The sequence below is a fragment of the Salmo salar genome, chromosome ssa02 (assembly GCF_905237065.1).
Source record: "Salmo salar chromosome ssa02, Ssal_v3.1, whole genome shotgun sequence".
Classification (NCBI taxonomy): domain Eukaryota; kingdom Metazoa; phylum Chordata; class Actinopteri; order Salmoniformes; family Salmonidae; genus Salmo; species Salmo salar.
This window is the reverse complement of record NC_059443.1, coordinates 58,998,062-59,013,526: the sequence shown is the minus strand read 5'-3', so window position 1 is coordinate 59,013,526 and position 15,465 is coordinate 58,998,062. Positions and strand designations below refer to the sequence as shown.

Sequence of the window (15,465 nt, the reverse complement as noted above, 5' to 3'; positions counted from 1 at the left end):
TAAGGGGACGGTAATGGGCAACGTAGTCACGCCTATTATCGCACGGTGAGTTGCTGAATAACTAACCACCTGATGCAAGATGACACTTTTCGGATAAGTAACAAATAAGGGCGAGCCCCTTCTTCAGCCCCTCTTCTTCCATCCGTGACCCTTTCAATAAACTGTTTAAAGTGCAGAGGGGGTTATTTCCAACAATTGCAGTCCTGCTCCCATTTTGGACCAGAGTGGAGAAAGGTTAATGAATTCAATACTGCTGTAAGCCCTGTATCCTCCTTAACGGTGGGCACAACAGGAGTCACTGGGTACAGGAGATTGGACCAGCATGCTGATAAGGGGGACTAGTAGAGCAGAGTGTATATGCTGCCCCCTGTAGGCTAAGATTTGTAACTACAACCATCTACTTTATTTCCAAGAAACAAGCAAAACAACTAAGCAACGTCTGTGTTCGGTTTAATGTATTGGTTGAGGTTCGACCCACTAGCTCTGTTCAGCTGATTGCTTGTTCCCTTGTTGCGACGTGGGAATTAAACTTGCCTGATTGATTCTAACGACTGTGTCTCATGGAAATGTGGATTTACCTACTGCAACTACTGTTGGGGCTATGGGGCTGAATACATTTCAATATGATGTTTGGCTCATTCCTTACGGTGTGTCTCTCAGAAGAATGTTCCAGTGACTTTGTGATAATTGAATGGCACAGTGCAATCCCAGCTCTATGACCATATGAAGAGGATTAGCATACAAGCAAAGTGTGAATATACTACAGTATAGTGTGGTGAGATCACATCACACTCCATTCTCAGCCTCCTGTAATCTTGTCAGTGAGCAGCATATGCAAATTTGCAACCAGCCTTATCCTCTGTGAGAGAGAAAGTGTGTGTGTATGTGTGTGTGAGTGTGTGTGTGTGTGTGTGTGTGTGTGTGTGTGTGTGTGTGTGTGTGTGTGTGTGTGTGTGTGTGTGTGTGTGTGTGTGTGTGTGTCCATGTTTGTGTGTGTATAGGCTCCTGACACTGTATCTCAACACTTGACAGACAGAAGAGTTCAGTAGTCAAAGACCTGAACCAGTGTCCAGAAACAATCCCCTAGACAGGCTTTGTATTTCTGTTTTCCATGTGGTAGTTTCTCCCTCTCCCCTGCAAATGACAACCCTACCATTCACTCTGGACTTCAATGTTAGCTACATCAGGTGGAAGAAAATCCCATTGGTGTAATATCTCAATCAAAGATCCTTTGCCACAGTCCATTACCACGGTGAATAAAACAATCATTTAAATAGATTTCTGTCCAAACCAGCTAGAGCAAAGTCATGTTTGGACATATTTTCCTCAAATCAACTATTCAAGTCTAACAAAGGTGAAGGATCAGGGGACGTTTCATATCATGCCATGTTCACGCCATTCACCTCGATTCGTCTAGATTTCACATAGAGTTCAGTGTTTGGATTGATGGGACAACAGCTTGATTTATTTAAGATGCCGTTTCCCTGTGGTGTGTGCTGCCTTCAACATTAGCTCCTGGTGAGTCTCCTGTTCTGTTTATGCAAGTTACTCTGTGATTTGTTCTCTCTCCCTGACTCCCTGTATGGTAACCTCTCTCTGCACTTAAAATGACATGTGGTCTGCATCTCTGCATCTGGGGAGCAGTGGGTCTTGGGCAGGCAGGCAGGCCCACTAGACAATGAGAGTAGCTGGGTGCTTGTGTCATTCTTTATTTCTGGGTCGAAGCTGGGTGATTGACAAGACGGGACATGAGAGGTTTTCCTCCTAACCCTGACGCCTCAGTCATATACCCATGGTGACGCATAAACACACACACACACACACACACACACACACACTCTTTGAAGAGAACCCATAGCCAACATAGTCGTTTGGCACAGTTGTTTATTTGTTTGTGTGTCGTTCCGTTCTTCACAGCATTCTCTCTTGACTATTTTCATATAATTGATGCCCACTCTCTTCACGGCCTGTAGAGCAACAAAGAGAACGCATGAAAGCCATGTTATAGCAGTAGCTGTATGAATATTGCATGGGGATAACGTGTTAGGGGCAATTTACACTCTTCCCTTTGTCTGACAGCTACATCAACAAGCTATTGGGCATGCTCCACATGTATAAATAAAATATTGGGTTGCCATTTTTTTATTTAATTATTATTATTATTTTTGTTTTTTTTACATCTGACGAACAGCATGGGTTTGTTGGATTCCAACACACATCTTTGATTCTAACAGCCGCCGCTGTTCTCCTTTACGAGAGAGCATTACACTGTGGGAGACAGCCCAGTCCTTTTTTAAAAGCTATATATAAGCTTTAAAGCAGGCGGGAACAACACATATCATGGAAATAAAATGCAAAATATTCCTCTCAGGATTTGTGCCTTTGCCGCAGAATGTTAAAAAATTAAACACGCTCGTCGGTGGGAGGCTTCTGCAAAAGTGGCAGACAAATTATTAGTAGCAATTTTGCTGAAACATGAAACGCCACCCATTGAAAATCCAACTGCTTTGTTGATAACATGCAGACGATAGATTGATGATGTATTTGCTGATCTAGTTTCTTAAGGAAAGGTTCTCTTACTTTGAGTTTCTGCTGTTTTGACAGCTAGAGTAAGGAACATCAGGCAACAAATGAAACAGCATGCAACCAGATTTGAAGCCTTTCGAACATCAAGTAGAGTGTTTTCCACTTACCTAACCATGTTGAACCTTCGTCTACTGAACCTCAGGTGGGGATGATCAATGATCTGTCAATGATCATTTTAGTCCATTTCCATCTTGTGTTCCAAATAGTATGCTGACAACAGTTCATATAGGCCGGATCCCAAATGGCATCCTATTCCCAACATAGTGCTTACTTTTGACCAGAGCCCAATGGGCCCTGGTCAAAACTAGCTCACTAAATAGGGAATAGGGTGCCATTTGGGATCCAGCCATAGTAATGTAACATTAGCCTCGTCTTCTCTCAACAACTTTACTGAGATATTGTCCATATCTGTCTTAACAGATGATTTCATTCCAGGAGATACTGTATATACTGCAGGGTATGCCACAGGCAGATATGCCTAAGCACCCTTTCATCTGCTATGTTTCTAGGCTTTGTTTTTGGTTTATGTTCTCATGCGGCAGGTTTTTATTATAGAGTGTGTGTGTGTGTGTGTGTGTGTGTGTGTGTGTGTGTGTGTGTGTGTGTGTGTGTGTGTGTGTGTGTGTGTGTGTGTGTGTGTGTGTGTGTGTGTGTGTGTGTGTGTGTGTGTGCACTCACACAAAAGGAAGCTCAGCAGCCTCAGAACTCTGGTCTGGGAATACGAAGGTTTATGGAGGATCTATTCTCTCCCACACTCCTTGGCTCTTGCTGACCACCAGCAGCCCTTTGATTTCCCCCGAGTGAGAAGGCCAGTTCTGATACCCTCCAGCAAAGTTTATCTCCACAGCAAAAGTAATGGTCAAAACGCAAGACGTGTTGCCTTGGAGCTCATCACGCTGGAGAAACATGTATGTCCCAAATGGCACCCTATTCCTTTTATAGTGCACTACTTTTGACCAGTCCTGGTCAAAAGAAGTGCACCATATAGTGAATAGGGTGCCATTTAGGACATATCCATGGTGTATCTAAAAGGGAAGAAACTAGGCCGCTGCAGCAAATCAGTAAGTGTTTCAGAAACACTTCAACAGCTGAAGTCGGAAGTTTGCATACACTTAAGTTGGAGTCATTAAAACTCATTTTTCAACCACAAACTACAGTTTTGGCAAGTCAGTTGGGACATCTACTTTGTGCATGACAGTAATTTTTCCAACAATTGTTTACAGACAGATTATTTAACTTATAATTCACTGTATCACAATTCCAGTGGGTCAGAAGTTTACATATACTAAGTTAACTGTGCCTATAAACAGCTTGGAAAATTCCAGAAAATGATGTCATGGCTTTAGAAGCTTCTGATAGGCTAATTGACATCATTTGAGTTAATTGGAGGTGTGTACCTGTGGATGTATTTCAAGGCCTATTTTCAAACTCAGTGCCTCTTTGCTTGACATCATGGGAAAATCAAAAGAAATCAGCCAAGACCTCATCAAAACAATTATAGACCTCCACAAGTCTGGTTCATCCTTGGGAGCAATTTCCAAACGCCTGAAGGTACCACGTTCATCTGTACAAACAATAGTACACAAGTATAAACACCATGGAACCACACAGCCATCATACAGCTCAGGAAGGAGACGTGTTCGGTCTCCTAGAGATGAACGTACTTTGGTGCGAAAAGTGCAAATCAATCCCAGAACAACAGCAAAGGACCTTATGAATGCTGGAGGAAACAGGTGCAAAAGTATCTATATCCACAGTAAAACGAGTCCTATGTCGACATAACCTGAAAGGCTGCTCAGCAAGGAAGAAGCCACTGCTCCAAAACCGTCATAAAAAAGCCAGACTACGGTTTGCAACTGCACATGGGGACAAAGATCGTACTTTTTGGAGGATTGTCCTCTGGTCTAATGAAACAAAAATAGAACTGTTTGGCAATAATGGCCATCATTACGTTTGGAGGAAAAAGGGGGAGGCTTGCAAGCCGAAGAACACCATCCCAACCGTGAAGCACGGGGGTGGCAGCATCATGTTGTGGGGGTGCTTTGCTGCAGGAGGGACTGGTGCACTTCACAAAATAGATGGCTTCATGAGGGAGGAAAATTATGTGGATATATTGAAGCAACATCTCAAGATATCAGTCAGGAAGTTAAAGCTTGGTCGCAAATGGGTCTTCCAAATGGACAATGACCCCAAGCATACTTCCAAAGTTGTGGCAAAATGGCTTAATGACAACAAAGTCAAGGTACTGGAGTGGCCATCACAAAACCCTGACCTCAATCCCATAGAAAATCTGTGGGCAGAACTGAAAAAGCGTGTGTGAGCAAGGAGGCCTACAAACCTGACTCAGTTACACCAGCTCTGTCAGGAGGAATGGGCTAATTTATTGTGGGAAGCTTATGGAAAGCTACCCAAAACGTTTGACCCAGGTTTAACAATTTAAAGGCAACTTTAGCAAATATTAATTGAGTGTATGTCAACTTCTGACCCACTGGGAATGTGATGAAAGAAATAAAAGCTGAAATAAATCCTTCTCTCTAGTATTATTCTGACATTTCACATTCTTAAAATAAAGTGGTGGTCCTAACTGACCTAAGACAGGGAATTTTTACTAGGATTAAATGTCAGGAATTGTTAAAAACTGAGTTTAAATGTATTTGGCTAAGGTGTATGTAAACTTCCGACTTCAACTGTATTTTCAAGACCTCCTAGAGCCTTTTGTTGTTTTCAATGACACATTTAGAAAGCTACGTCATCTTGATTTATTTAGAAAGCTACATTATCTTGATTGATTTATAAAGCTACATCATCTTGATTTATTGATAAAGCTACATTATCTTCATTGATTTAGAAAGCTAAATTATCTTCATTTAGAAAGCACATTATCTTGATTTATTTAGAAGGTAAATATTGGCATCTAAATAATGTTCTGGTATTATCATTGACTACTTGGTAACACTTGACATTAAGTTGCTATTATACCTGTGTAGTTGACTATTAGGTAACACTTTACATAAAGTTTGTCTTATACCTTTAAGTTGATCTTATACCTTTACATTCAGTTGATCTTATACCTTTACATTCAGTTGATCTTATATCATTACATTAAGTTGATTTCATACCTTTATATTAAGTTGATCTTATATCTTTACAATAAGTTGATTTCATACCTTTATATTAAGTTGATCTTATACATTTACATTCAGTTGATCTTATACATTTACATTCAGTTGATCTTATACATTTACATTCAGTTGATTTTATACCTTTACATTCAGTTGATTTTATACCTTTAAATGAAGTTTCTTTATGTTTGTGTAGTAACGCTATAATTACACAAGTCAATGATTATCTGGGTTTAGGTACGAAGGTCCTCCAGTAGATGGTGCACAGTCACAGTATTGTAATGGCTGGAAATCAACATTTTATGATCATGAACATTTATTTTGACATCTATTTCACATTTCTTTTGCGCCAACAAATCAGATTATATAGGAGTATTACACGTGACTGTATTATGTCTAACCCTAGTGTGTTCATTTCATGTATTCCAGTAGTTGAGAAACATCATGTGTGTCGAGGTTCACCCCAGGTTGCTATGGCATCCGTACATTTTTCTCCTGACCTGGAAGTCCAGCCTTTGTTTCTCAGGCAACCCCTGCAGCTGTTGAGACCAGCTGTGTTTAAGTCATGATCATGGGTCTTATTTCAGTGTTGCCATACATGTGACCCTCTCTCTCTCCGGAGTGTATCATACTCTGTTAAATGTTAAAGGAGCTGTTCCCATAGCACTCCCTATGGGTATTAAGCCCTATGCATTAATTGTGACAGTAATAATGCTTGTGTCACCCCATATTGCATCATAAGACTTGGTATAAGCATTCATAACAAATGGAGTGTTATGATTAAGAGAACGTTGAATCTTTAAGTTGTGTCCAAAAACTTTTTATTTCAGTTGTATCAAAATCCTATTTATCTGTTCATTAATATACACTTATTAAGGAATTTACACTTATTTAAATAACAAATACAAAAATAAATAAAGAGTTTTACACATGATATCTTTAAATGTCTCACAATCAGTGTTGTATACTTGTAGTTGTATACAGTGCTGTAACACAAAATCACAAAGGAAACTGATGAAATAGAAAGTCCCTCTTCTCTCTCTCTCTCGAGGTCTCTCTCTCTCTCTCTCTCTAAAGTGCAGTGTCAGCCCCCAACATTCTTCTTGTGTGTGTTTGGTCACATGACTTCTGGGAAAATCCAGCCGTTGGGTTTTCCATGCCCCTTCTCCCCTCCTCCGTGCCCCTTCTCCCCTCCTCCGTTACGTTCACACTGCTTTTCTCTTAAGACACCTCTTCTTTTGCTTGTCGTCCTTGTTTATTCTATTTGGAAGGAGGGAGACGAGTGTTATTCTCAGAAAGGACTAATGTTACATGGATTATATTAAGTCAAGTGCTGTAGGATGTTTCTAAAGTATGTGCTAAGGTCTTTTGCTTTTGCATACTTTAGCCTCATGTCTGCTACTTAATGGTGTGATTAAACTATAATTACAGTAACTTTTATAATTACAGTAACTTTTATATTACAGTAACTTTGCTTTTTTACCGTTAGATCTATATGTCATTAGATTGTGATAAATGTTGATCTATAAGTTATTACATTGTAATAACTGCAGTATAGTTCTGCCAAGGCTTTTGTATGGTGATGATGGGTCTGATGATTTGATCTATCTTACTTGTTCCAGCAGTTGATGAAAAACATGGCCTTTCTTCCAACAGGGTTCAGGCACCTTCTGGCTCCATCTTCTGCCAGTGTAACACTGAAAATAACAAACCACACATACACACAATTAATGCTTGTGTCACACAACTGATATAAGGCTGATAGAGGTGATGTCATGTCATAAGTTAATGTCAGAAACAAACAAACAAACAAAAAAGAGAGAGAAACCACTTTCTGCTTAAATTAATGCAGTACTTACATGATTTCAGTAGTGTTGCAGTAATGGGTCTTTTCAATGATTTCAAAGTCATCAATGATTTCCTGAGTATGCATAATGGTTCCTGGGCATTTGCATCTGGCACCTGGAACGTACTGAGCTGTAATGAGAGTTATAAACATCAATTAACATGGTCAAACATTTGAATGGAAAAGTAGTTTTATGAAAAATATGTTTTCAAATTGGATTTTGGATAAGAATTCACATGAATGCATTTTTGCACAATGCTTGTTCTAAGAAGAAACTGTACATAACTGCAATTTCTATAGTATTCTACACAAATGTTATGCTATATGACAGCCACTACATGCACAGTAGCCTAGTCACTGCAAAATACCTAGTCAGTCAGGTAACTAATAAAGCATGCACACTGCACCGTACATTCCATATATTGTAGCTGACATTGCTAGAAATTACTTTGAGATCTTACCTCCGTTGAGCTGTATACAAACTCCCAGCAAAACCACCAGGAAAAGACTGCAGGCTTTTGGTGTGAAGGCCATCGTGAATGTAAGTAGCGAGAGGTGAGAAGGTGGGGAGGTGAGGAGTCAAGAGGCCGTGAAGTGAAAGTGAAAAGTGAAGAGCTAGTGGGATCCATTGTCCTTTTTATAAACTGCAGAGGGTTTTCCCAAATCCCATGTTCTTTCCCGGCAAACGTTCAAGAAACAGCAGACCTCTCCCTGGAATTTCCCAGCTCACTAGGGTAGAAATGAAGGAATGTTGGACTACAGAGCGGAGGGTGGAAGGGGCGGAGGGAAGATGAGAGTCTGCAGATAAATATGCGGCCACAAGAGTCTTCACTCCTAACTTCCTAACTGTGACTGGGGGAAAGTGAATGCCAGGGTGAGTCAGTGTTGCAAGTCACGGTGATTCATGTTGAAGTGACATATTTGCAGGCAGAGCTGTCTGCAAACCTGTTATTTTCAATAATGTAAATTAGGCTGTCTCAGATTCATTCGTTGGACAGATCCGAAGTCTCCTTCCAATGACTTCCTCCTTCTAAAAACTGCTCTTTATGACATCACAGATCTGGGGGTCAAACAAGAGGTGGTACTTCGGAAGACAAACCTCACCCCAAACTTTCTTGACGAATTCTGCTGAAATTAATTTACCATGTGGGACCATGCTCAGCAAGTTGAGTGGTAAAGACCTGATTTGACTTTTTGGTTCATACACGATTTATCATTCGTTATATGACCAAAACTGTACTCTGACTACCACCTGCAATTATGTGAGCCACTGCTAATGAGCCATGTCCAAGATCATGACTGACGCAAATTAGGCAATAGTTCACAAGTTGGGGGTTATTGCAAATACTGTTGCTCTTTCTCATAAAGTGTCATTTCATGGTACTGTCCACTGAAAAACATTGTTACTCAACATCTTAAAATGAGTGGTGTTTCTTCGGAACAGGACTGAATGACGCTTCAGTAGAATCTGTACAGTATAAGTCATCTATATTCTGGGTTTTGTAAACATTAACTTCCTGTTTTCTCCCTTTGTCTTGATATGAAAGGGGGATGGACCTAGGCCAAGGTAGCTTTATTGCTAATGTACTGTAGCGCCAGCTGTCTTTGATCACCACATGCTTGCAACATTTAGAAGAAACAGAAACTTAAGGAGCTTAACAGACCAGAACCAGAGCACAGAGCAGTGCTTAAGAAAGACAATAGATAACATTTGCTGTCCCATAAAGAAAAGAAAAAGTCTGTTCTTGAAGACAAAGAGAAAATAATTGCCTTGATTGTGAGTGACAGAATCAATGACCGTGATAACAATGTTTTTGAATACCATGTTGTTTTAATTGTGTTGGTCACACTTAGAGATTTACAGACAATCATGTACAATATTTACAGCTTCTATTTACAAAATAGTTCCTTACAAAATATTATCATTACGAGGATATCCAGAGAGATAAAGCAGCTAAGGTGTAAATTCATTGGGCTGAATCCCTCTGCCCCCTCCTTGTTCACCCCTCACTTTGTAAGGTGTCTTCTTCTACAGTGTCCATATTAGGACACCCTTCAACTCCGGTCACGCCTGGAGGGACTCAGTCCACACAGTAGAATACATGGGAGAGTTAAGACAACGTTCACAAATCATCCCTGACTACCTCGACCTCCAATCCCACGCTGGGTTAATCCAGTAATGTAATCCAGACTATACTTCCTGTTCACCAAAGAGTTTAGCAAAGCCCTGAGGCCTTCTCCACAGCACCGTCACAAACAGAAGCCTGGGACTTTCTTAGTCACGTCAACCCAGAAAACTGGGCCTGCGCAAACAACCAATCCAGGGGGTCTCGGCCGGAACATACCCGGGTTACACAGTCCAAAGGATGGGCGACCATGAGTGACACATCCGATAGACCACTGGGGATCCGAGGAGCATATACCATGGATTTGTTATAGGGCGCCAATGGGGCTACAGTGGAGCATCTTCCGACGGGATGGGTGGCCGAGCGGGTTATCCATCGCCGGTGCCCCCGGAGTGGGCCGTGGAGGGGGTACGGGGCGGTCTGGGAGAGTTTCTTGATGGAGTCCACATACTCCTCCATAGTGGGGTACTCGTCTTCCCCGTCTTCCAGAACTCCTTCCTGCAGCTCACTGATGGTAGGCAGCAGCTCCACAGAGGAAAGCAGCCGTCTGGGCTTCATCCTGGAAAAACAGCCTGGAAAAACATTGACATTTAAAAAATATTTTTGATACATAAACTAAGGAGATGTGTTCCTGTTGATACATTAGGTATGATTTGATAGCTAGGCTCTATTTGAATACACACTGTACAGTACATATCCACTAACTGAAAGAATACTGCTCATTATCTTATGGATCATGTAGAAAATACCTTATCCTTTAGACTAGCATTACGTCATCCTTTAGACTAGCATTACGCCCCCCCCCAAACAATACTAACATTGTCTTACCTCTGTTGTCTAGACTGTATCCCTCTCTTGTTGGTATTCCTCTGTGTATCGCAAACTCTCTCTCTGTGTCCTGTATGCCACTGCCACTGTCTCAATGGCTAACAGAGAGGTAACTGACAGGTCTGTAGTACTACACTGGGATCAGTGAATCAGGTGAGGCTTTTATATCTCATTATCCCAGACTAGACCAATGGGGCTAAGTATAGCACTGGGCATGGAAGTGCTGTCATTTACTCTAACTCGGCTCAGAGTGTGTCTGTGTGTGTAAAGAGGGAAGTTCTGCCGTTACCTCTAACTCGGCTCAGAGTGTGTCTGTGTGTGTAAAGAGGTGAATGACAGGTGGGTTTCAGCTAGGTGTTATATTGATATGTGAGGGTATGAACTCATGGGGCATGAACTGGACATCTTCGGGTATATGCATGAATTACTTTATTGTAGAAAAACTAAAATGTATTATATAGTTGACATAATTGAATGCCATAGTTTCTAAAACAAGTATATAACATACTGTTACATTTGAGTTCACCTGTATTTTCTCTCAACCTGTATATTAACTATGATACAGTACGTGAAATTCCGCCTGTGCGTTCAGAACATATTGCTATGACATCAACTTGTTGTCTCTGTCATATCGGGGTTACAGTATAGTAATCACAGGAACAGGAAGTGTAGATGAAACAGCTACACAGTAGAGGATTAATTGTCTGGATTATTATTGTTGTGCTCCTGTGTGTGTGCGTTTTTCAAATCAAATCAAATTTTATTTGTCAACGCCGAATACAACAGGTGTAGTAGACCTTACCGTGAAATGCTTACTTACAAGCCCTTAAACAACAGTACAGTTCAAGAAATAGAGTTAAGAAAATATTTACTAAATAAAATTAAAAGTAGCAGTAGAATTACATAACACTAAGGAGGCTATTTACATGGGGCACTGGTATCGAGTAAATGTGCAGGGGTACTGGTTAATCGAGGTCATTTGTACATGTAGGTATGAGTAAAGTGACTATGCATAGATGATAAACAGCTAGTAGCAGCAGTGTAAAAACAAATAGTCCGGGTTGGCCATTTAATTAATTGTTCAGCAGTCTTATAGCTTGGGGTTAGAAGCTGTTAAAACCTGTTGGGGCTACAGGTTAGCAATGAACCCTGAGACGGGATTGCTAGCAAGGCTGGAAATTCAAAACATCAAAAATCTAATAATTTCAATTTCTCAAACAATCAACTATTTTACATAATTTAAAAGATAAACATCTCCTTAATCTAACCACATTGTTCGATTTTCAAAGAGGCTTTACGGCAAAAGCATAAAGTTAGATTATGTTAGGACAGTACATAGCCACAAAAGTACAAACATCCATTTTCAATTCAAGGTCAGGCGTCACCAAAAGCAGAAACCAGCTAAAATTATGCACTAACCTTTGACAATCTCCATCAGATGACACTCCTAGGACATTATGTTATACAATACATGCATTTTTTGTTCCATCAAGTTCATATTTATATCCAAAAACAGCATTTTACAGTAGCGGTGAAATTCAGATTTTTTTCTTCTCTGAAATGCTTCCGGTGAACAACGTTACAAATTACTATTTGAAAACATTGGTAAATTATAATATTGTCATTCAAATATTCATAGTTTAACATTTCGTAAATGCTACTGCATTGCCAGATTTCAAAATAACTTTACTGGGAAATCACAATTTGCAATAAACCGGGTGCTGTGCTAAGAACAATAGGCTAGGCTATACAGGTTAGCACCATCTTGTAACCATGTAATATCAAAATTACTATTGTCAATAATCCCTTACCTTTGATTATCTTCATCCATTGGCACTTCCAGGAATCCCATGTCCACAACAAATGTGGTTTCTTTCAACAAAGTTCATAATTGATGTCCAAATAACTCCAAGTTGTTAGCGCTTCGGTAGGCTACTCAAAAGTAGCGCGGGGGGGGTCACGGCGAAAAGTAAAAAAAATAATCTATTTACGTTCGTTCAAACATGTCAAACGTTGTTTAGCATCAATCTTTAGAGCCATTTTTAACGTGAAACATCAGTAATGTTTCAACCCGACCTCTCCTGTGTCTTGAAAAACGTATTTGAAAAATGTATCGCATCACATGATTGCGCAGGTGCAGCCAATAATGAAGTGACGACATCCCAGGGAGGTCAACTTCCCTTCCTTGTCATCCGGTCTCTGTTGATCATAGACGCTTCAAACAACTTTATAAAGATCGCTGACATCTAGTGGAAGCCGTAGGAGTTGCGAAATGAATCCTTTCTCACTGTGGTATCTATTAAACAATGATTAAAAAAATAGTACAGCCACAAAATTCTTTTTTTCTCTCAGGTTTTCTCAGGTTTTTGCCTGCCATATGAGTTTTGTTATACTTACAGACACCATTCAAACAGTTTTAGAAAATTCAGAGTGTTTTCTATCCAAATCTGGTAATAATATGCATATCCTAGCTTCTGAGTTGGTGTAGGTGGCAGTTAAAAATGGGCACATATTTTTTCAAAATTCTCAATACTGCCCCCTAGCCCCAACAGGTTTTAAGGAGCCTGTTGGACCTAGACTTGGCGCTTCGTTACCAATTGCCGTGCGGTAGCAGAGATAACAGTCTATGACTTGGGTGACTGGAGTCTTTAACAATTTTTTGGGCCTTCCTCTGACACCGCCTGGTATATAGGTCCTGGATGGTAGGAAGCTTGGCCCCAGTGATGAATTGGGCCGTACGCACTACCCTCTGTAGCGCCTTACGTTCAGATACCGAGCAGTTGCCATATCAGGCGGTGATGCAACCGGTCAGGATGCCCTCGATGGTGCAGCTGTAGAACTTTTTGAGGATCTGGGGACCCATGCCAAATCGTTTCAGTCTCCTGAGGGGGAAAAGGTGTTGCCGTGACCTCTTCACAACTGTCTTGGTGTGTTTGGACCATGATAGTTTGTTGGTGATGTGGACACCAAGGAAACTCTCGACCCGCTCCACTTCAGCCCCGCTCCACTTCTGCCCTCCTTTTCCTATAGTCCACCATAATCGCCTTTGTCTTGCTTACATTGAGGGAGAGGTTGTTGTCCTGCACCACACTGACAGGAGTGGACTAAGAACGCACCCCTGAGGGGAACCGGTTTTGAGGATCAGCGTGGCAGATGTGTTGTTGCCTACCCTTACCACCTGGAGGTGGCCCGTCAGGAAGTCCAGGATCCAGATGCAGGGGGAGGTGTTTAGTCCCAGGGTCCTTAGCTTAGTGATGAGCTTTGTGGGCACTATGGTGTTGAACGCTTAGATGTAGTCAATGAACAGCATTCTCACATAGGTGTTCCTTTTGTCTAGGTGGAAAAGGGCAGTATGGAGTGCGATTGAGATTGCTTCATCTGTGGATCTGTTGGGGCGGTATACGAATTGGAGTGGGTTGTCACGTTCATCATAATAATGATCGGACCAAGGCGCAGCGTGAGTAGCATTCCACATAATTCATTAGAAAGTGAAACTTAAAAAAAATACAAAACAAATAAAGAATAAACAAACCATGTGTCACGTCCTGGCCAGTATAAGGGTTAATTGTTATTGTAGTTTGGTCAGGACGTGGCAGAGGGTATTTGTTTTATGTGGTTCGGGGTGGTGTTTTGGTAAAAGGGTGTTTGATTTAGTATTTCCGGGTTTTTGGTTTATGGTCTATGTTTCTGTATTTCTATGTGTAGTCTAGTAAGTGTGTTTCTATGTAGAGTTAATTGGGGTGGACTTCCAATTGAAGGCAGCTGTGTGGTGTTGCCTTTGATTGGAAGTCCTATATTAGTTGGGTGTGTTTGTCTGTGTGTTTGTGGGAGATTGTTCTGTGTTTAGCCTTGTGCCTTGCCAGACTGTCTGTATATCGTTCGTTCACTTGTTTTGTTATTTTGGTGTTCATTTTGGGAAGTTAATAAACGTCAAGATGAGCGCACACATACCTGCTGCGTTTTGGTCCTCCATTACCGACGAAAACCGTGACAGACTCTCCCACCAACTAAGGACCAAGCAGCAGAAGAAAAAGGATTTTGAGTTGGACTGGCGGGAGAGATGGACCTGGGAGGAAGTTCTGGACGGGGCTGGACCTTGGCACCAGGCTGGGGAGTACCGTCGCCCACGGGAGGAAATTGAGGCAGCCAAGGCAGAGAGGCGGAGGTACGAGGCCTTGGGCGCGCTGAGGGATAAGCACGAGAGGCACCCCCAATAATTTTTTGGGGGGGGCACACGGGTAGTTTGGCTAGGCCTAGGAAGAGCCGGAAGCCAGCTACCCGTGGTTATATGGAGGAGCGTATGAGGTGGAGAGCGCCATGTTTCGCTGAGGAGCGCACTATCTCACCCATACGCACGCACAGTCCGGTGCGCGTGATTCCAGACCCTCACAGGTGCCGTGCTAGAGCGGGCATCCAGCCTGGTAGGAGGATGCCTGCGCAGCGCATCTGGTCGCCGGTACGCCTCCGAGGACCAGGCTACCCAACTCCCGCTCTACGCACGGCTACCATCAGGCCCCTGCACAGCCCAGTCTGCCCTGTACAAGCACCCCGCTCGTACAGGGCTACTAGTTCCATCCAGCCAAGACGGGTTGTGCAGGAGGTAAGATCAAGACCGACTGTGCGCCTCCATAGCCCTGGGTTTCCAGCTCCTGTCTCTCGTGCGGACCCGGAAGTGCGTCAACCCAGTCCGACTCGTCCTGTTCCCGCTCCCCGCACTAGCCTGGAGGTGCGTGTTACCAGTCTGGTACGCCCAGTACCAGCACCACGCACAAGGCATCTAGTGCGTAAACCCAGCCTCGCCAGTCTAAAGCCGCCAGAGCTGCCCGCCAGTCAACAGTCACCAGAGCTGCCCGCCAGTCAAGAGTCGCCAGAACAGCCCGTCAGTCAAGAGTCGCCAGAACAGCCCGTCAGTCAAGAGTCGCCAGAACAGCCCGTCAGTCAAGAGTCGCCAGAACAG

General features: G+C 42.2%; 2 protein-coding genes across 2 annotated transcripts; both read right to left on the bottom strand.

Moving 5' to 3' along the window:
- Positions 1-6,512: 6,512 nt before the first annotated feature.
- Positions 6,513-8,326, bottom strand: LOC106586893 (C-X-C motif chemokine 11). The gene is made up of 4 exons (XM_014174627.2): positions 8,016-8,326; positions 7,568-7,685; positions 7,322-7,405; positions 6,513-6,968 (listed from the first exon to the last, which is right to left on the bottom strand). The coding sequence occupies exons 1-4, from the start codon at positions 8,086-8,088 to the stop codon at positions 6,914-6,916; spliced, it is 330 nt and encodes a 109-aa protein (XP_014030102.1). The 5' UTR covers positions 8,089-8,326; the 3' UTR covers positions 6,513-6,913.
- A 1,047-nt stretch (positions 8,327-9,373) lies between these two features.
- On the bottom strand, positions 9,374-11,127 carry LOC123739376 (uncharacterized). The gene is made up of 2 exons (XM_045713768.1): positions 10,509-11,127; positions 9,374-10,252 (listed from the first exon to the last, which is right to left on the bottom strand). The coding sequence occupies exon 2, from the start codon at positions 10,236-10,238 to the stop codon at positions 9,834-9,836; it is 405 nt and encodes a 134-aa protein (XP_045569724.1). The 5' UTR covers positions 10,239-10,252; positions 10,509-11,127; the 3' UTR covers positions 9,374-9,833.
- Between the last annotated feature and the right edge of the window lie 4,338 nt (positions 11,128-15,465).